The following is a 22895-nucleotide window of genomic DNA, read 5'->3' as shown; positions in this document are numbered from 1 at the left end:
GAGACTGGTGACTCAGATGCGAAGCAGGTTTGTCAGATGAGTTCCTGCTACTTGAAGGAGGAGACAAAAGGCACAAAGAGCTCCCCTCTCAGCACCCTTCGTCACTCTTTGTCTTCTCTGTAATCTATAATGGATGGAGGTGTTGTTGCGTGACAAAGAGAATACAGCAGAATTGTGCGCGGCTGTGTGCTCAAACTCAATTCTGTGCACGTGTGAATGCATTTTGATCTCTTCTTGTGTGCTTATACTTATTACATGATGAGGCCACAGCTTGCATAGCTTCAGGCTGAACTTGTATTTGATGTGTGCACCTGTCCGAGTGCATATTTGACAGAGAGACACAAAAAATTTAGAGAGAGAGGGAGCAGCTCCTCCATTAGACTCCTATTATAAAAGATGGAGTGGATCTCAAGACAGCCCCATCACTAGCTAATCACCCACAGCCGGCATCAGGAGCAATGGACAGAATCCTAATGTACCTTTCGCTCTCTGTTTTTACTATCTCTGTCTCTCTCTCTCTCTGTCTCTCTATATTTCTTTCTCTCTTTCTCTCACCTCCTCCATTGCAGTCGTGTCTCATCACTGCATTTTTTTTTTTTTTTTTTTGTCCTGCTCCCTCAGTTTTTCTCCATCACCCACTCTCTCTTTTCTCCGTCTGCTACTTGCACAGTATTGTTTTCTGTCCCAAGTCTCTGTGTCCTTTCAGTTGAACTCTTCCTGTAAAACACAGCCCTAATGGAGCTCCATGCTGAGCGGTGACCAGTTTTTGTCAAAGCAGGTCATGGCTCTTTTTAGCTTTGCTCCCTCTCCATTCAGTTAATTCAAATGTCATAATACAGTGGGTTGCCGTCCTGCTGCCTTGTTATAGCATGGCTGTTCTTTGTTTTTGCCTCTGTGGGTTGTTCTCTTCACGCCTTTGCCATTAAGGGCTGCAAGTAATGATTATTTTATTATCAGTTAATCTAGTGATGATTTCTTTTGTGAATTGGTTTATTGTTTAGTTTATAAAATGTCAAAAATAGAAAAAAAAAATGCAGCACCAAGGAGACAAACCGTCCTAAGCCCAAATATAAAAACTGAAAAAAGCAGCAAATCCTCATATTTGAAGAGCTGGAGGCAGAATGTTTGGCATTTTTATGAGATAAATGAGAACTAAGAATTTCTTATCAAAATTGTCATCAAATAAATTCCTGTTTATTGGTCGATGATGATTGTTTCTGCACAAGCAAACACACTTTGTGCGTTTGTATGTCAATATTTAGTATGTGTGAGCATTCATGTTTGTGTATGTCAAAACAATACCCCCTCTTCTCCCTCCCTCCCTCCCCATCAGAACGTTCCCCCGCATAATGAGCCCTATACCAACGGCAGGCTTTGAACTTTTCCATGAGCGTGTTTCTCAGGAAGTCTGTTTAAAGTCTTTGTAATTACAGCTCACGGCTACCACCTCACTGAGAGGCAAAGCAGCCGTCTCTGATACATACCGTGCTCATCATGTGGAAATTAATACAGCAAATAAGACTGAACACACAGCCATGTGTGTGTGTGCGCGCACACACACGCGCAAACACAGCAGCACATGCGCAGACAGCAAGTGTAATTTGGCCAAGTGGAGGAGCTCGCAGCAGCAGTGTTTACTCGCTTCTCTCTGAGACCATGCAGGAGGAGGAAGAGGGAGCGCCTGACTCTGTTTCAGATCGCTGAAGAGAATTTTAATTAGATGTGTTTTTTATTGCAGAGGTGAAACCAAGGGGAGAGAGAGAGTTAGAGAGAGAGAGGGAGCAGAGCCTCCTGAAAGATCAGCGTTTTACCGGAGTGATGCACCGCATGACCTCAACCTTCTTTAGTCTCTATTCTGTCCTCTCATTGGCACTAACTGATGCTATTTTATTGCCCCCCCGCATCCCTGACCAAGTTAACTCCCACCTTCACCACCCACCCACTCACTGGCTCTCCTTTAGAGTCGCAGATTGTGGAAATTAAGAAAGCGCAACAGTGTTATGGATTCCATTTGTAGGCCACATTCAGACATCAGTGTTGTTTTAGAAATCAGAAACAAGTTGTTTAGGAACAAAACAAACGCACCCCCCCCCCCCTCCCCCCCTCCCCACACACTTACAGTCTTTCCATTCTGCTATTTTATTTAAAATGTAGTACTTTGTTCAAGGGGTTTTGTGCATAAATATCTTATCTTACTAAGCCACAATTATGTGCAACATTCAGAGGGAAGGGATTTTCTTTTTTGTTTCATTTATCATATTTTCCCATGCAGTACATAACTTTTTGTTTTCAGCCACTTGTTCTATAACCCCTTAACCCTGATGTCCCCTCTGTGTCTCTTTCACTCAGATCGGGACTTCAGCATCCAGGTGAGCACGGAGCGACGGTCCTTCACGGCCGGTGAGCCGCTGGAGCTTCGCTGCACCATTGAGGCCCAGAATGTCCCCGAGCGCTTCTTCTCGGTGTCGTGGGTCTTCAGCAGCTCACCGGTGGCCGTGGTGGGCCCCAGTGCCGTGCCTGTCCTGGGCCCCGATTATGTCGCCCGCGAGGCGGCTGGTCACATGACCGTACGCAAAGAGAGCACCAACGTGCACCTGCTCAAGCTGCAGCACCTACGCCTCGAAGATGCCGGGAAGTACATCTGTCGCGTGACCGAGCGGGAGAAGACACCCACGGGAGACTTCATCGACCGCAGCAAGAGGTCTCGCAATGTCCAGATCACAGTCCAGCCGCTCAGTGAGTAATAATCTGTTTCACGACGCCACTGCTTTACTTGTCCCGTCTTTAGTTGTCTATTACACTAAGAATGATGAGCTTTTCATAATAGGACTTTTATCTTCATATAGGCAATGGAGAATGTCATACTGTGCTCCTCTCCAGCCTCTCTCTCTGTCTCTCTCTCTCTCTGTCTCTCTCTCTGTCTCTCTCCTTCTCCATTTCTCTCTCTCCCTCCCCCTCGCGCTCTCTACAAGGTGGCCTATAACAGATAGCTGCACAGCCTCTATTGTTAGCTGTGAGTAAGCGGGGAAAGGATAATGGCGCTCTTATTCCTGATGTATTTTCTGTTTGAGTGGATTGCTAAGGATTGGTAATGCAGCATTATGGTCCTTCCCATTTCCTTGGCTTAGCTGGGAGTGGGGGGTGGGTGGGGTGGGGTTACACTATAGTGGGATAATGGAGAGCAGAGGAGTCCAGACTCAAGGAGGCTGAGCTAACAACCATGAAATGAAACCGTGGAAAAAGAAAAGAAGCAGAGAAAAGGGGCCTAGCTCTCCAGGGCCCTCTAAGTGGTTCCCCTGGCTAAATTAATGTGCTCTGCTGGGGCAGTCCTCTTCAGCTGTGTTAAGCAGGAGCTGGCTGGTGCAGTCGTGTCAGGCTCGCAAGCCGAGTGATGCAAATTTACGGTCAAACCTTCAAAACCTTGCTGCCAATCCTCTCATCTGCCACTGAGATTCTTCTTGCTGTCAGTGGCAGCAGTAAAAAAAAACAAAAAAAAAAACAGCCTTACATCTGTGTGGGTCATATGCTCCATTCCCTCTTCTCTTTGCACCCCTATGTCTCTGAGGATTTGAATAGGCAGGAGCCAGCTGCTACCAGTATAATAAAGCATGATAACCACAGAGTAGTATCTCCTCTCAGGCAGCCAACGCTACCTTATCCTGACCGCTCTGCACCGCCTGCTAAATCAGCCCAAAAACAATGGCCCCAAGCCTGCAGCAGTCTCCTGGGAGCCTTTCTGTACGGGAGGTTTTGTTTTTCCAACAAAAGACCGTAATGCCCTATAAAAGATGTTTATAGTGTTTACACAGGATAATAGCCATGGTTATTGGACGAGAACTTCCATGAAGCACAGCAGTAGCGGTCAGGCAGCATTTATTTCATGCACAAATTGCCCTCCACTGTCTGCCCTCTCTCACCTCCCGCGCAGAGACACACACACACACACACACACACACACACACACAGTCTCAAGATGTGCTTCATCACTCTAATTGTGGGAATTGGGTGAGAGTTGGTAATAGGGTCCGACAGGGGTTAAAGTTGATCAGTCAGAGCCATGCAAAGGTGACAGGAAAGGAAAAACAGAGGTAAACGCTTGTGACAAATCGGTGTTGATGGATGAGTTTACCTTTGTGGTGGGAAAGGGAGAGACAGCTTACATGCCATACTGAATCTCTATCATATAGACAGAAATGTCAAGAGCAAGGGCAGCGGGAGAAAAAAGAGAGAGGGGATAAACTGCAATGTAAGTCCAAAGAGAAGGGAAAGGGAAAGTTAGAGAAACTGTCCAGAAACTAGAGAACTTTAAGGGAGCGAGGATGTTTGTATCAACATGTCTGTCTAACACTCGTCTCTTCACATCTCAGTGTCAAAAAGTGATAGAATACAGTATGTTTTTAGCCGTGGTAAAAAAAAAAATATGAAGCTGTTAAAATGAAAGACAGAAAAGAACAAGAAAAGGAAGGATTTTCCTTTTGTTCATTTGAGTGTGATAGAAGTGAGAGGCGAGTTTATTCCGTATTCACAGAGAGCTCATGCTTATTAGGAGGGAAGAGGCAGTGCTTGGCCTGAGGGGAAAGGAAGGAGAAAAAAAAAAAGGAGAAACCTTGAGCCACACCCCCAGAAGACGGCAGTGTCGGGCCCCACAGAGCTAAGAGAGCCTTCAGGTCAACCACAGCCCCATAATGTTTGATGGACGCTGAAGGGATGAGAGCGGACATAAAGCAGAAAAACAGAGCAGGAGAGCCAGTAAAGACTTTTATCCTCCTCTTCTTCTGAAGTGCCACTGAGCCCTGTGATCTCAGTCTTCTTTCCTGTGCCCTTGTGGACTTGGTCAGCAAAGCTACACAAGGTTCATAGAGAGAATCTCAACCCACACGCACAAACTCACCAGGGCCTCTTCTCTGGCTGTCACTCTGATGTGCCCGAGGCCAGTTACAAACTGCGATATCGTCCTCCCCACACACGCTCTTACAAACACACACACACACACACATGCAAGCATGAGAACACACCTGCGCAGCGCACTTGCACAGGATTGTGTTATACTCCCGGGAACAGGCTCAACAATTTGTTTTACTGCCCCTGGCCTCCTGAATGATTCAATGCGGAGAATGTGATTTTTGTTGTCTGTGAGATCCAGCGTGAGAGGGAGTTGAGATTTTGAGGAACTTTTTCGAGCTCCTTCCCTGTCTCCTGTCTTTATGCATCCTGTCTCAGATATGTGCTTTTCACGCTCACCTCCTTGTCTCTTTTTTTTTCCCTCTCAGAGAGCAACATCACCGTGTCGTTGTCCAGTAACTCCTCAGAGGTCCTAGAGGGCGACGTGATCCAGTTGATCTGCTCAGTCCAGTCGACCACAGGCCCCCTGTCTGTTGTCTGGCAGTGGACAGACAAGCAGGGAACTGGAGCGGCCCAGGAGGTGGCGTCTGTGGGCCGAGACGGCACGATTTGGACCAGCCCCACCTACAGGGAGCGCTCCAGTTATGGGGAGATACGTGTGGAGAAGGTTCGAGAAGACACATTCTCTCTGTCCCTGTACAATTCCTTACCGGGAGACGAGGGCCAGTACCGCTGCACAGCCACTGATTGGTCTCAGACAGACCCAGAGCTAAACTGGGAGAAGATGGGAGAGAAGTCAGCCACCAAGACAGTCACTGTCAAGACTGTTGGTAAGTTTTAGAAGGCTAATTTAACACTGTGCACATTGGAATACCTCTGAGTCAGTAAAGCATGTAAACACTGAAGACAAGACGGTGTGTCTGCACGAATACACACCCTGAGAGAGAGGCAAGTGGTTTGTGACTTGCTTAAGACTGATGAATGGCTCAGGCAGAACATGCAGTTCACATATTAGAATACACAATGGTTTATTCATGCCCCGCCCAGGGGAATGAGCTATTATCGCACACAAATACACACACAAATACACACACACACACACACACACACACAGACACACACACACACACACACACACACCACCTGCCACACATTAAGAGCAAGGCCTCCATGACACCCATCACAGGCGCACACACTCACAGTCACCCATATGGATTAGCCAGAATTATTAGAATGGAAATGCAGCAGCAATGTGTTTCACAGTCTGTGGGTCTCCTCTGTCAGTGCTGAGTTAAGCTTAACATCCTCGGTACAGGCTGAGGAAGCCACTGGAGCGGGGCAGTTAGGAGCTGGCAGGCCAGGAGCACTGGGCTCAATGCACACACATACACACACACACACACACACACACACACACACACACACACACACACACACACACACACACACACACCAACCAACCAACGGATTAGCTCCCTGCAGCAACACACAGCGGTGCTGCAGAGAGGAGATGTCAGTTTTTAAGTGGCCATTTGTTATATTCGGGCAACAACAAAAACATTAGTTTGAGGAACAAGGGACGTATTATGCAAATGAGGGAAAAGAAGTCCAAAGCTGCTCGTCTCTCTTCAGTTACACTCCTCGACATCTCCTCCTCCTCTCCTCCATGCTTGTTGATCAAAGGATTTTCCAAATGTGCGCTGTTGTGTGACAGCCAGTGTGTGTGTGTGTGTGTTTAACTTCGTCTCAGACTTGTTTTTGGATCCTCATTTTTCTCACTTTAGCTTCCAAATGCAGTATCATTGGAGCTAAACCCGCCATGCAGATAGAGCATTCCTGTGTTTCAGCTTTCTTCTTCTTCTACAACCCTCGCCTTGCTTCTTATATGCTAGCACCTAATAAATAAAGAAGAAGAAACTTGATCTCTATCTCCCCTCTGAGCTCAGATTGGGCTTCACCCTGACCTGTCCTCTGAGTGAACCAGACAACAGGCTAAAGATAGATGCACTTATATAGCACCTTTTTTACCTTAGTGGTTACAAAACACTTACAACCTTTTGCCTCCAATTTTCTCTCATACACACACACACACACACAAACACACACACACACACACACACACACACACACAGCACAGCAGCAGCTCAGGAGCAACTAGGGGTTCAGGTGGAGGCAAGGATCAAACCTTTAGTGGACAACCCACTCTACCACAGCAGCCCCAAGATATTACATATGATCACTGTATCCTAATGTAGTTCATGGCTCCCTCCTTTATTGATTCCCTCGTCTTACTGACAAGACATGGAGTGGGTGGGAGATGGATGTCCTCAGGGAATCTTGTGTTTTTTTGTTTCGTTTTTTTGTCACGGTGAAGACAAAGGTTCTTAGTGGGGGCCCTCAGGGTGTCTGGGGTGGCAAAGTATGTGTACACACACACACACACACACATAGGAGGTACTCATTGACACACTCTGGCACTCCATCACACACACTTTGTACAGTGAAGGAAACAAACGCATTCGTGTTTATTCACACAAATTGTTGTATGGGAAAATGGGTCGGCGTGAAATCCTCTTTTCTGTCACAGAAGCAGGCAGACGGCGAGGGAAACGGACGGATGGATGGAATAGGGGCGCAGGGGAGATGAGAGATAGAGCGAGAGGGGAGAGTTATTGTCTATTAGAGAATTATGGCCCCAGGCGGCTGTCCCAGCAGTAGCCAAGTCTGGACAGAAAGCCATTGATTACACACCCTGAAGGACACCGGGGATGACGGCTGTCAGAGGAAGACAGAGGGTGAGGGACAGAGAGAAAGCGACAGGGCTGTTGACAAGAACATAATGGAGAAATCTGCGAAGTCTCAAGGAAATGAATTATCGGGTCTGGGAAAAATCTGACTTCATCAACATCTCTCCATTCCACCACCCACTTCCCTTTTTTTTTTTTTTTTTATCTGTGTAATACTGTCTTTCTCATATTCCCACTCAATCATTCACATTCATTGAAATGCCCCGAAAAAGGCGTAGCAGGGCCAGGTTATTAAAAGGCCACGTATAAAAAGGATTTTTTCTTTATATAGTCTATCTCTCTCTCTCTTGTCTCCTTTGCTTTCCAGTGTAGGTGTATCTTGGCAATAGCATATGGAGTTGGGTGAATGTTTTTAGCCTAATGAGGATAGTTTAGACTTGGCAAAGAGCTGGGCGTAGATCGAACATCAGCGCTTAGAGGAAATCTCTCCCCTGGGTTTTCTTTGTTGCATCACCATTAATTTTGAGGCGCACTCTCACAACCAAGCCAAGCACACAACCTCATACTCGCACACAAGCACAGGGGTGGTATATACATATGCATGCACATGTTATAAGCAAAATGGCTCTCTTTAGGCTGTAATGGCCATGATGGAAGAAAATGCTTGTGAAGTTTTAGAGCTGCTTTGAGAAAAAATAAGGCAGTGCACTTTAAGTAAACACTATCTGTATTTGTTCCAGCAGGGGGCTTTGTTCCTCTTGGTGGCCGTGCTTAAAAGTAGAGTTCTTTCCGGTTAACAATTATGAACCCCCCACATCATTTGCTGAATTTTAAGCTTTTAGAGAACAGGCTCAATCACACACTCAAGCTGTGTGCTATTATTATGCAATTGGCAGTACTGTGTGCATCATCCTAACAACATCTCTCTCTCCTTCTACCATCTAGAGTCCTCCTTCATGGTGTCGGCCTCATCACGGACACCATCTGTAACCTTCGGAGATTCTTTTGACCTCCTGTGCCTGGTCAAGCCCCGTCACAACCCTCGCGTCCCCACGTCGGTCACCTGGCGCTTCATGCCGGCTGGCACAGAAACCGACGACGAGGATCAGGGAGAGTTCAAAGACCTGGTGACTTTCACCCGCGAGGGCACGCTGCAGTGGGGGGAGCAGTTGCTCGGGCTGGGTACCCGCACCACGGTGGACCGCTCCCACTCCAACACCAACTTCCGGCTGTCAGTGACCCGGGCAGGGCGTCGTGAGGCGGGCAAGTACCAGTGCACCGCCATCCTTTGGAGGAGAAACTACAACAACAGCTGGAGCAGAGTAGCCAACCGCACGTCCAACCTGCTTGGCATCAGTGTCCTACAGCCAGGTAAAGCCGCATGGCTGCTTGCCAGACAGACACACACCTAATTGGAACAGACACAGACCAGCACACAAACAGGGATAAACAGAGATTCACTCGCACACACACTCACACAGACACACACACAGTGAATTCAGCTGAGCTTATAGGATTTCTGCCTGCTCTAATTGCTCTTAGTCTCTGGTTTAGCCACTAATTGGAGTTTGTGTGGACATGGGTGTGTGCGTGCGTGTGTGTGTGTCTGTGTGTGCAGGGCAGGGTGGAGTCTCTAATGGAGAGCAGTGAAAGGATTGCTAAATATCCCACAGGAAGAGAAAACTGAGTGAAAGTGGAGGGAGAGAGGGAAGCAAAGGACGAAGACAGAGAGAGTGAGAAAGTGTGATAAAGAGAGCGCGCGATCCGTCCTTGAACCTTTTTTCCTCAGCGGAGGCATTAGACTGTCTACACCGCCCTCATTGGCCCTCTGTGCTCCACACACACTCACAGAAAAAAAACCCATTCAGACACAGTCCAATTAGTGGCTGAACACAAACAACAAACACAGACGGACACGCGAACACACGTTGGCCCAATTTACGCCATCGTGGTGTGCCTCAACAGTGAGATACTTCATTTATTCAGGTGGATGTGCCTGAAGCAAACACTCATCCTGCTGATAAAAGAAAAAAAGACCCTCCGTTTTAGTCTGGCTTTCACAGTTGTCCAGCAAAGCATTGTGGTACTTGAAGTACCAGTGGGGTCCAGATTTGTTGGATTTGGCAGGTGTAATATGAGCAAAGTCTGTGGGTGTGATGAGAAGTAGGTTTTAAATTTGCAGTAATAAGATCAGCAATCATGCAGCATCTTCTGAAATGCTAAGTGTTTGTATGTAATGTTATATTATAGGTGTAAATGCCTGCGAGCCTCCTGCATGTTCACGTGAAATTAAGACACTGTGTTGAGGTCGAAGGCAGACTGCGGTAGTCAATAACACTTTCAAAGCGAGCCTGTGGAAGTTAGTCACATGTACAGTATACTGTACACAGTCTCTCATTCCTCGCTGCTATTGATTAAGACACACACAGAAATGCAAATTGAGGTAAACAGACAAACGCACACATGCACACACGCAGAAGCACCAAAGTGCAGAGACGGTGCTTTACTCGCTCGACTGACCGTGCTGTGACCTTAACCACTCACGCAGAACACACAGCGTCCCCGGGCCTTTCAGAAGATATTTGGAAATCGACTTATCATCCTCAATGCTCATTGCCCCCCCCCCCCACCCCCCTTCCGAACTACTCAGAAAAATCTGAGGACACAAACAAACCCCCCCACACACACACACATACTCAGACATTTTGGGGGAATAAATACTGGGTCATCCTCCCACTCTCTTGTGTAGTGGCGTCTCCATGACAAAGTGATCAGTTACCTTGGTAATGCCATCAGTAAACGTGACGGTGGGATCAGTTGCAGGCTGAGAGCCAATCAGTAACTGTAACGGTGCAATCATTCTGTGTGTAAGGGCACTATCTCACAAGGGAGGGCGAGTGAGTTATTCCTTTATCTCCTCGGCTGCGGAGGCCCAGTTCAGCCCTGGACACGCCGTGTTCATCTACTGCACCTCCTGTTTTTGTTTTTTAAAAACTTTTTTTTTTTTTTTTTCTTTTTTTGTCAGACCTTCATTTAGACTGATGATTCATTTGTCAGAATGTAGGACGTCTCTCTCTGCCTTACGCCTCTCCCGCCCATCTGCTTTCTCCTCTCTATTTTCATAAATGTTAACCACTCCTGGCTAAATGAGCGGCTGGCATTTTCAGTTCCTCTCTGAAAGAAGTGGGATAAAGGCGAGCGTGTGTAATGAGGTGTGAGCCAACACAGCATCTGACCAGATACATAATTGAGAGCTTTTAAATCGTGCTTCCAGAGGTACCTGCTCAGTAAGTATAAGACTGCCTGACCCGCGTTGTGTGTGCACATACACATACGTGTGGGCATGTGTAAGTTCTTGCATGAATGACTCTGCAGCTGTGTTTCTTGTGGTGTGCATTTTTAGAGCTTTCATATGCTTACTCTGCATAATATACAGAAGCCCACCTCACCCCTGATACCTGGTGGCACAACAGCCGAACAGTTTCTCTCGGCTTCCCGAGGGTCCATTCCACTACCATCTTGAATTCGGAAGAAAGATTTGCGTGTTTGTGTGTGTGTGTGCCTGACATGAGATGGTTTGCAAATGCGGAATGACACCCCTCATTAAATTATTGCAGAACTTCAAAAGCAGAGAATAAAAACTAGCATCAGAAATAGCGCCTTGATCAGACTTCCATGTAGATCTTAGATCAGCAGAAGAGAAAAGTTGGATGTGGATAAAAGCTGGACGGAACAGAAGCAGTCAGCCGGTCAACGTGATGTTTCGTCAAACGAGTGAGGTGCCTGTAGCCCAGCCCAGACCTACTTCCTATTCCAGATTGCATTAGCAGCACACTGCCTGTGTCCAAGTCCCCTGGGTCATATGAGAGGAGTTCACTGCTATATCTGCTCTCTCACACACACACACCCTCACACCCATACATAAAGGATTTTTATTTTCATTGTAAGGGGAACCCTGCGCAGTACTTTGGCTTGAACTGTCCCCCATAGGCTTCATGCAGAGACCCCACTGCACACACAGGAGCACAAATAACATCATGCTCTGGTCTACACATAAACATGCCGTACACGGATACACACGAGGAGGCGGTGGTGGGGGTGTTACCTCCCAGAGCAAAAGTGTAATTATCTTATGGTAGAACACGACTCAGTATTATCCCTCACAGCAGTGGATCACCACAAACACACACGAAAATAACATAAACACACGGTATACAGTTCCACATACAGAGGTGGTAATATAACATTTCACCTGATTGAGTTTTCGCTTTGTCTCCTTCTGAAACGCAATAATGGCAAACTCATGTTCAGTATGGCAGATCGCCAGGGAAGCCTCAGTCTCTACGACACAATCTAATATCATCGACTCATAACTCAAACCCCACACACACACACACACACACACACACACACACACACACACACACACACACACACACACACACACACACACACACACACACACACACACACACACACACATACATGCACACACAAATACACTTTCCATCTCTCCATCACACACACATACACACACACTGAAAACACGCAAAACTAATTATGCTGAATCTTCTCTAATGGAATCGGAGTTTAGATTAATGATGGTTTTGGGAGTTCAATACATTTTTCTCATCATTTCAGTGTGTGCATGTGCACATTTGTGCGTGTGTGTCTGGCATGAGGAGCGGGATATTAAGACCGTCTGGTTATTGGCTGAGCTAGAATGATGATGGGGGGGTAGAGGTGGGGGGGGGGTGTCCCACTTAGAGTTTCTCCTCATCTCTCCTCACACACCTACGCCTTGCCTGGCTACCATGCGCTCACATGATCAAACATCGCGACGCAGGAATGGATGCCATTTTTTTTTGTTTTGTTTTGTTTTGCTTATTCTTGTCCTTTTTGTTTTGCTCTCTTGTGGTTGCGCTTTGAGTTAGAGGATATATGCCTCCTACTTTCTCGCACTTTTTCTTGTCCTGCCTCATCTTCTCTCTCTCTCTCTCTCTCTCTCTCACTCTTTCTCTCTCTTTCTGAGATTGTACTTGAGGGTATCTTCCCATTTAATATGGGCTGGCACTAGCAGATGCCGTGCGTGCTCTCGTTTCATGCCAGTGAAGTGCTCGCCACCCAGCTGTTATTGATAGTGTTGATAGTGTTGGTGTCACTGCAGTGATTGGAGATTCTTGCTTATCAGGGCATGGATGGGAGCTGTCTATCCTCATTAAGGTCCGGCCCATCGCCCTGCCGCTTCATCTCTGCCTTCCTTCATTTTGTTCGCGCAGCTCCCCATAAGTCTCTTTTAATGTCTTCTTTCCCCTTCACTCTCACTTAGCTGCATGTTTCCCACCACGCACGCCCCCAGCTTCTTTCTCACTCTTGTGATTTTTCAATATTTTATAATTCCCTGCTTCCCTCCTCCTCCTCATAATTCTCTCCGTTATGTTTACATTTTTCTTCAAATAGCTTTTCCACCATTGTCAGTATTTCATGAATAATAAGTATATGGCAACTGTGCTTGTTTGCACACAATAGCGGCTTTATCACAGTGTTATTGTTGGTGACAACGTTGTAAATCTATTGTGTGCCCTTTTTTCAGCTGCAGTGGATAAAGTGTGGGTTTGCCCATAAACTCACCTGAGGCAGAACTCTGCATATGGGGTTTCCTGTATGGCTGCAACACGCCACCCACCTCTCCTGCGGACAGTTTATATTTTGCTTTGCACAAAATAGTCAGAGTGCACTCACGGGCTGTCTCCGTGTCACGCACACACATGAACACACAGGGTCATAATGGGTGATAAATGAAGAGCCTTTGAGGGGTGCACTGAAACAGAAAATAATTTCATAAAAGGTTTTTGATTAATCACGTCTGTTTCAGACATTCAAGGTCAAGCTCCTTCCCTACACGTCGTCTTCCTCACAAGAGCAAACCCTGACACTCACTCTCATGCACGAACACAGGCACATTTTTCTGTCAAATCCAATCCAATCGAGGCCTCATTTCCTTGTTTGGCCCAATCTGCAGACACAATGAGATTTTCTGTGTTGCGTCTCTCCATCTCTCTTAAGCACATTGTGTGTGTGTGTGTGTGTGTGTGTGTGTGTGTGTGTGTGTGTGTGTGTGTGTGTGTGTGTGTGTGTGTGTGTGTGTGTGTGCATAAGCACACTTGTGTGTCCTGCTGCTGATGTAATTGAAGTCGTAACTCAGAGCTAGCTACAGTGCTGCTGCTCCCCATGTAAATCAGTGGCTAATAGTGGGAGCAGAGCAGGAGAGGCTCAGCAGTTCCGCCTCCTGAATGCATACACGTACACACTAGCTATTCTCTAGCCTGCACTAACTGAATAACCACTGTTCTCTACGGTTTAATGAGCATAATGTGTTTTATTCTTATTGGCAGACCCCAAACACAAAAAGATATCCAGACAGGCGCACGGCTCAATGTGATATGTCTTTATGCTCTCCCCTCGTGCCAGCTTCTTTTGGGCTATTAATCTCCCAGAGTTCCCGTGCCCTGACCCCCTGTCTTACCCCCTCTTGTGCATCTGTTTCTCCATCGGGTCAGCCTGTGTCCAGCAATCACTCTCCGAGACAGGCAGGAAGGAAGAGAGGAAAGTGCAGTCAGTGTATCAGTGTGTTCATACCGTTGGTGCAGAATAGGAATTATATGGGTGGAGGCTGCATGTGTGTGCACGGGCCTCTGTCTGGGTGTGTTCAAGGCTGCTGTTAACGTGCACAGATCCCCATAATTAGCCCGGTCTTAATGATATTGTAGAGGGAGTTGGAAAGGGGAGGGATGAGGAGTGGTAATATCCTTCTGACACAATGGGATCATAGATACATCGCAGTCATTAGCATAGAAATTAGGCTCCCAGTTTGGCAGAGGCGCCACTTTTTCAGTCAGGAAAACCCCATCCCTCATTGCTTCAGCCTGGCACCCTGCTCTGATCTATGCCCCCTGGGGCAGAGGTCCAGACGGGCAGGGGGGTTGTGCAGAGGCTGGCAAGGAGCGGCAAGCCAAAGCGAGCTGTTCTGCAGGGGATCAAGGCATGTCTAAGCCCCTCAGTCCTGACATGTTTGGGGTCCTGGCCGTGGATTAGCCCAGGGCTGTGCTAATGCTAATGCTAAAGGCGGAGCAGGCAGCCATTAAGACTAAGTCCTCTGGAGTGCAGCTGGAGAGACTGCCTGCTGCTTTCCAAAATCCCCCCAGGAGCATGTTCTCACTTTCTGTCTTTTACATCTCTCTCATCTTTTCCAGGCTTTCTGCCTCCCTCTGCACACTGACTCTCACTCCTCCGCGCTCTGTTGATAGGTGCTTGTGAAAATCTGTTCAGTTTGGTGATATATCCCTTAACTCTCCCTATTTTTCTCTCATCCTGTCTTCTTTAAAAAAAAAAATCTCATCCCTCTCCTCTGTGTCGGCCTCGCTGCTTTTATTCGTCCATTTTTTCACTTTATGTCTCTTTCTTCCCTTCTCTTGTCCATTCCTCCAGCTAAGCTAAGCATTACATCTGTGGCCCAGTGGATGGGTTGTCAGCTCAGCGGCCATTAAGTGCATATTAGACTATATCTAAAAAAGAGCAAAAATGTTGGGCAGAGACCCCACCAGCACCTCTGGTATTCGCACTTCATTTATGCCTCATTAATAATTCATTAATCCACAGGTGAAGGTGCTGAATATTCATGTGTCAGGTGATTAGACAGAATGTGATCAGGAGAGACATAGATCATAGCAATACAGGAGGGAGGAAAGAGGTGATGAATGGTCAAAAAAGCGGCTGTGATGAAAGGGAAATAAGACGAGTGAAGCAGACATTTCAACCCTAACGTTTAGATCCTGTCTTGTAGTAAAAGACTTCACCTGGAGCAGCATTATTAAACAGAGATGGAAAATGGATTGAATTTCCTCTGTAGCCAAAGAATAAAGGATAACTTTCTTTCATTTACAGGCACTTTCCTATCTCCTTTGAAGTTATCCTCAGATTTTGTTACAAGCTGTGGTTAGTGTGCGCTGACATGCCACAATGGCATCCTTGTCAGTACACTTTCTCCTCCCCCTGGACTCAAACTTGTTTTCATCTGCTTTTGCTCCATAAACAACAGTTGTGTGGTGCAGCGTTTGGGGTGCACTTTGCTATCTTTCTTCCATATCAAAACCGTGCTGTTTGTAGACTTTGTGTACTTACCTCCACTGATAAATAAAAGGAATGAAGACAGCTTGGTCTCAACTCTGCAGTTTTCTCTAGCTATTAAACAGACACATCGGGCACACATGGGGAAAGGGGTGAGACAGGGGTTCAACGAGCCAATTAGTGACTGTACTGTGCAGTTTTTGTGTGCGTGTTTGTGTGTACTGTAATGACAGTACATGCTCGGCGAACTGCTGCAACACAAGTACCTCCAGCGCAGCTGAGATAGTTGTTGGATACAGCTCATATCATTACATCTCTATTCTGCCCAGTAAAGTATTTTTTAAACACTTTGCATAACAAGAATCAACCTTTTTCGTTAGATTGTATTTAATCCTTCCTAGTGTTGTTGACAAAAGCAAAGTGAGATCAGTGAGGTCCTTAAAGGTGTCATAGACATTCCGTGTTCTTCATAGAGACAGGGTTGCCTTGGAAACCACAGAGGCAGGTAAAGAGAACGAGGAGACATCAACATTTGTGCTCAAGGTTAACTTCAAATTATTTTGTCTTGTCCTTCTCCCTGATTATAAAGGGATGTATTTTTTGCATCTTTTTCTCTGTGGAGAAAGTAAACTGACCAAAACAAGTTAAAGGATGACGCAAAAAAAAAGAAAAAAAATTTTTTTTTTTTTAAGCATGTAGGATACTTTTATTCTGACTCAGACCAGGTTTGACTGGCACATGAACTAATGCAGAGCAGTGAGAACATGTGTTTCCAATTACGTATTTGTCTTACTCTGTAGATGCACCCTTGAGGCTCATTAAAGAAGCACAGTAGCAAAGAACATGTGATCACAACTAAAAATAGGTATTGACAGCATTGCTGACACACAGGAACACAGAACCCGTCTTGCTGTTAAGGGACTGCACATACATGATGAGCGGCCTTTCTGGCGATGTGTGATTATTCTGGCTCCTTGTGTTGGGTCTCCTACCACAACATCATGAATCTGCCCTCTACACAAACACTGTACACGCACCATATAGAATTTTTAGCCCGTTTACTAATACTTGCGTCAGCAGATGCGTTGATGCAACTGTGGTAGGATGGCTGTAGCTGAAGGAAGAAGCATTGCTCTCTGTGGGAATGGACACGTGTCAGAGGATGTGACAGGCTGGTCTGTGAAGTCGCTGTTCTCTTGCCGAGACATTTCTCAGCAAGAGGATTCTGGAGGGAGTGGAGCCTTTTAAGGTTGTTTTGGGACAAAAAAAAAAGACTATTTCTCTTCCTTTTGTTTCTCTTCCGCCTTTCTGCTCATTGCTCCTCCATTTTATTTCTTTGCTTGAGTGAGTGCTTAGTTATAATAACTTGTAATAGCTCATGATGCTACCTAATAAGGCTTGAATAATTAGCCTATCTTAGCTTTGAAAAAGCATTTCTGTAAACACTGATGTATGGCAACAGGCTTTCAGCCCCCAGTTTTTCTCCTGGCTGCAGATTCAAACTTCAAATGGGAATGGCAGAGAATTGCTTTGTCCTGTGCCAATCCAATCCTGCATGGTTCCACTTCAGGAGGTTGGGAGGTAATTCTCCTGGAAAAAAAAAAAAAAAAAATGATTGCCAGGATTCCGCAGGGCTCGGCAGTAATTCCGGATGGGGAGATTGTCAGGCTTCCTACCAAGTCTCTAGTGGGTACCGAGGCAACCATGATGACTAATTTGAGATGCTAGCTTGAAATACTGTTGCACAACAGGGTGGTCTGGTGATGCCTCATAGCCATGCATCTTTTTCGATGCAACCAAATGTGAGACATACTGTACGTATAATGCGAATGTGCGGGATCACAAAAAGCATCGCGTTTGAGCATGCTCGACTATCTGTGTGGATGAGGGCGTGGTTTTTGTGTGCAGATGGCTGTGACCCTAGGCAGTCAATCAGTCAGTCAGTTGTAGCAGAGCTTAGCCGGAGCTAGGAGGGTGACATTGGAGATGCACGGGGCTCTTTAAGAATGCAAGAGAAACGTATAGGGTTGAGCGCTTCATATGGGGTCAGATTGGTGTCAGTAAACAGAAAACTATTACATTATCAAAACTTATTAACAAAACATTATTAGTACAAATGTATATTCCCAATTAGGGTTTATTATTATTATTATTTGTGCTGCTACCATATGAAAATTATACTTTTTATACTTTTTATACAGTATATTTTTCTTACAGTGAGGAATATAAAATTGTTTTTCTATGAAACCATTTTTTTTTTTCAGTTGACAGTTTTTCAACTCTGTGCTATGGATACATTTCAGTCTCTACCAAAAAGGATGCAAATTTGATAACCATCCCTATTCCTGCTGGATAATGAATAATACCTGACTTAATAACTGATTTGAATAAAGGTCAAACAGTTCGTCTTGTGGGGTTTTTTTTTTAAATTGGAAGTCTGTTTTTCTAGATTTAAGAACTATAAATTACAATATAAAAAGATTGAAGTGTTTCATGGGGCATATTAACATAAATAATAATAAATGTTTCCCATGTATTAACTGGTTGTCATTTGTGTATTAACAAATCCCCCGATAAGTGTGTTATGTAGAAAATTCTGGCAGACATCATTCCCCTCATCCAGAAATTCCTGGCTCATTCTGGTGGGAAGAGGTGGGAAAAGATGACATATCGTGTATGTCTGCTGCTGAGATCAATTAAGGGAATTTGTTTGCCCAAATTGTGTTCAGCCAACAAACAAATCTTGGATTGCTATCTGTGTGCCAACACTAGAAAGTGCTACCAATCAGATAGTCATGGTTTATGTTAAAGATGGTTATAGCTGGTGATAAAGATGGTCTGTGATGAGTCCAGTTAAAAAAAAAAAAAAAAAAAAAAAAAAAAGCTGGAAAATACACTTTAGAAATACAAACTGTATCTATATAGAACAATTTGATGTTTATTCAAGCTGCAGGGTCTTTGTTTGAGTGCAGGTAAATACCCCTGTGATTATGATTGTTTGAGACAAATTTCCAGTATCTATTAATAATAGCAATTATTTTAAGATCTCAAGATGAAGCAGCTGTCCTAATTTATAACGTCCAAATGTAATTTACAGCAGGTCTTATGGCATGAAACATATATTGCTCTTGCTTGAGAATTATAAGGTGCGAATTATTTTTTTTACTTATTGTCTCTGTGGTTTTATAAATCGTGTGTGTGTGTGTGTGTGTGTGTTTTTCCTACATGCTCTATGCTGTAATAATCCCCACCCAACCCCAAGCGTTTGACAGCAGGGCTGGTCGCGGTCACACCTGATGTACCTGCAGCTAATCCTATCCCACAACCGATGTCACTGTAACCAACTCTGTCACAGCATTGAGGGCAGCCTCAGCTCCTTCCTGACATCTCAGTCACACCTCTCTATCATCTCCTCCCTTTCCTATCTGTTCTCTCCTTGTCCTTGCTTGACTTTATAAACATGTTCCTTCTTCCGTCTCCCTCCCTCTCTTTCTGGCTGACTGACTGACAGACCCCCTGCCCTGCTTTTGTCTTGTATCTTACCTAATAACATGCTCTGTCTCCTTCACCCCTGTCTCTTCTGCTGTTCTGTATCTTATCATACATTTCTACCTTGATACTAACAACTTCCCCCCCTTCCCCTGAGCTTTGATTTGTCTGACATTTCCACCTCCTTTCCCTCGTATTCCTTTCTTTCTCTTTGTCACCTGCTGTACCCACCCACACACAACTATCTTTCCCTGCCCTGCTGCCACCAAAAATAAATCCAGCTACAGGTCGTGTGTCACAAAACAGAAATTGCATTGTGTACCTGTCACCAGTGCTCACATTTTCCTGCACCCAAAGGAATGACTGTCTGCTCTGTCTCTTTCCCTTCTGAACCCCCTCTCCCTTAATTCTTTGCAGAGAGTAAGCTGCGAGTGCAAAAGACCAACCAGTCTCAGGTGTACCCGGAGGACAGTCGTGTCAGGATCAATTGCTCCATCACCTCCCAGACCAGCCAGGACTCCCAGCATGCTGTGCTGTGGTACGTGAGGCGCGCGACGGGGTCAGAAGCTGATGAGCTCCTCCTGAGAATTGAACGCTCGGGGGCCTTCGAGTACGGCGCCTACGCAGATGAAGAGAGACTGCGACGTCGTGTGCAGGCTGAGAGGCTGTCGCCCCGTTCCTATGTGCTGACGCTGAACAGGGCAGAGAGCAGTGATTCTGGGACGTACTACTGCCTGGTGGAGGAGTGGCTGAGCGACCCAGATGGAGCCTGGTATCGACTCTCCCGGGAGTCCTCGGGGTTCACGGAGGTTCTGGTCAGACAGCCAGGTGAGCAAGCAGTCAAAACTGCTTTTCTCCTCAACAAAATGCATCTTTATTTCCACTGCAAGGAAGCAACAGCTGCCAGTTTAGCCCCACATATTGTCCTATTTTAGATCAGTTGAACGTAGTTTAGCTAATCCCTCCTCCAATCCGCTCTCCCCTCACCTTGCCTCCCGCAACACGCTCTGCTTAAGGCCTCAAGGCCTTCTCGCTCTGATGACCTTACACCTGCCTTGGGCAGAGCTCAGGTGGCAAAAAAAATGGGTTGAAGTCATGCCAGCTGTCATATGACACGCCAGAGGGCAAAGCCTGGCTCAGACGGAGAACCAAATCCTCATGTCCAGTACTCAAAGAGCTCAAAGCCATGATGTACCCACTGCCAGACCCTCACGTCCCACTTTATGACAGTTATCTCAAGTACACGCCACCTCAAATCTTTTTCTCTCCTTGACTGAATTTTGCACTCTCTTACCACAACCTTTTTTCCATTCATACACAGTGAAACTCAATGCACCCAAATGCAAATAAATAATAACATCCTATTCATCCATGACAGTCCCTTTTGTTTGCATGACTTTATTCCACACACCAGCTGAAGGTGACTTTTTTCAGACCTCACCGAGAGCAGGGTTCTTCTGCCAGGTGTCCTGTTTATAATGCAGAGTGAAAGCCATGATATGGCATCCGCCCAACTAGACCGTGAGGATCCAAACGTCTGGTCATAAGCCAGTGTGGCAAGGAAAACTGCCTGTATTTTATGTAGATAGCGAAGTTCACACTGCCCCCACAGTTAATGAGGCTACAGCAAACGTACAAATGCAGAGATCCGCAACATGCATATGTGTATCTTGCCCTGAATGAAGTATATTCTTAATAACCTTTTATAAATTTTAACTTTTAATGATATTTAAACATACATATGTATATGCAGTATAAACATCATGGATATTCATCAGGAGCTAAAAAATGCATTCACCTTGGAAGTCATCCAGAAATCTGCCCATCAAGAGGAAAGATGAGGGGAGATGTGTGCCAGCACCGGCCGATTTTCCAGCTCTCCCGCTGTCCTCTCTGCTTCTCATTTTGCTTTAACAAGAAGACTGTTCCAAACTGTGTGCGAAAGAAACCCAAGCAAGCCAGGTCTTTACTGCCATATTTTTTTGACTGCAGTGGAACTGGGTCATTGTACCACCCCTGAAGGGCTGTCACATACTTATACAGAAAGATACACTAGCCTTGGGGTAGGATCAAACCTTGCTGAAAAGCTCAAAGACTGGTGATAGCTGTGGGCAGCACTGTGGGATTTATTTATTTTTATCTTTTTTTTTTTTTTTCACAGTCGCAAAGTTCTGTGTCCCTGTATGCATAATTGTGCTGTTTTTGTGGTGCAACTTGAAGTTCATTAAGGCTGCAACTAAGACTTATTTGAATTATCAATCAATCAGCTGATATTTGACTAATTGTTTTGTGTGTGAAAAGTCAGAAAACAGTGAAAAATGCCCACCATAATTACCTAGAGGCAAGGATTACGTTTTAAAATGACCTTTTCTGTCTGACCAACAGTCCAAAAGAGACTTAATTTACTATCATATAATACTTTACTATTATAGATGGTAAACTCACTTGAATAACTGCATGACCAATCATGACCAATTATTTATTGTTTATGATATTATTTAATTTTCAATCAACTTATTCATTAATTGACTAATTGTTTGAGCTTTAGTTCACATACATTATCAAAAAGCAGCTGTTAATGTTACTTTAAGTGAGTTTTGTGACTTGTGCTCTGTTGGCGAGGCTCCAACCAATACTGTATATTTCAATACTTATCATCATTTTCTGCCCCAATCTTTTTTTCTCTCTCTCTCTCTCTCTCTCTCTCTTTCTCTCTGTCTCATCTTCTTGGTCTTCTGCAGAGGTTCGACTGCAGGTAGAGGAGATGGAGTCAAATGTGACAGTGGCAGAGTCCGGTTCAATCCGGCTGGGCTGTAGCATTCCTTCCCAGTCGTCCCGAGACTCCCGCTTCTCTGTGTCCTGGTATGTGGAGCACTACGAAGACGAGGACAGCGAGGACCAGCCAGGCGAGGAAGAAAGGGAGGGGGAGTGTGTGTTCTCCATCGGCCACGATGCCGTTTTTGGAAATGGGAACTGCAGCCCCAGAGAGGAGGCGGGGCCTACTTCCCGCCTGCAGTTTGAGAGGATGGCCTCTGACCAGTACAGCCTGACCATCCAAGGAGCCCGGCCAACAGACGCAGGCCGATACTACTGCCATGTGGAGGAGTGGCTACTCAACCCCCGCAACGCATGGTACCGCCTGGCCACCAACAACTCTGGGTTCACTATCGTCAATGTGCTGCAGCAAGGTAAATCCTTAATTAACTAAATCCCTTGAGCTTCCCTGAGTGTAGATGAAAATGAACACAGTGACAAAGCAATACTTGAATCAATGGCTGTCCTCAGATAGCAAGATAGGGTTTCATTTTACTCCTGCTCCCTTGAATGTTTTGTCTCGTGCTATATTCTGTCATATTGCCCGATCCTAATGTGTCCTCTTTGTTACAGTATATGTAACAAGATAATATTAATAGTCCAATTAAGGAGCTCTCAGATACTCTGAATGTCATCCCTGCCTTGGATGATCTGCTCCCCCCCAGTCACAACATTTATTTTGAAGATTGGAACAACCCCAGTTAAAAGCAGAGCCAGACATGGCCGCCCACTGTTTAGCATTAAAGCAGAGTGATTAATGGCGTCAAAAGCAGTGCTGCGATCTAAAGAATTCAAACAGATTCATTAACCACTGTCAACAACTAGAGGAAGATCATCTGTAGCTGTGAGAAGTGCCTTCTACATGTTAAAAGTCAT

The 22895-nt window shown here is 45.5% G+C and overlaps 1 protein-coding gene across 2 annotated transcripts in view; it reads left to right on the top strand.

The window, feature by feature from the left end:
* The window catches only part of igsf3 (immunoglobulin superfamily, member 3), a 74132-nt gene that overhangs the window by 46882 nt on the left and 4355 nt on the right, over positions 1–22895 (top strand). For both annotated transcript variants that reach the window (XM_056388457.1, XM_056388456.1), the window contains 5 exons: positions 2350–2736; positions 5271–5672; positions 8535–8960; positions 19623–20033; positions 21947–22393. In XM_056388457.1, coding sequence (XP_056244432.1) covers positions 2350–2736; positions 5271–5672; positions 8535–8960; positions 19623–20033; positions 21947–22393 — 2073 coding nt within the window. The remainder of the gene's footprint in view (positions 1–2349; positions 2737–5270; positions 5673–8534; positions 8961–19622; positions 20034–21946; positions 22394–22895) is intronic.

This window comes from Seriola aureovittata, chromosome 11 (genome assembly GCF_021018895.1).
Source record: "Seriola aureovittata isolate HTS-2021-v1 ecotype China chromosome 11, ASM2101889v1, whole genome shotgun sequence".
NCBI classification, from domain to species: domain Eukaryota; kingdom Metazoa; phylum Chordata; class Actinopteri; order Carangiformes; family Carangidae; genus Seriola; species Seriola aureovittata.
Note: the sequence above shows the minus strand (reverse complement) of the source record. Positions and strands in the feature narration are given on the sequence as shown.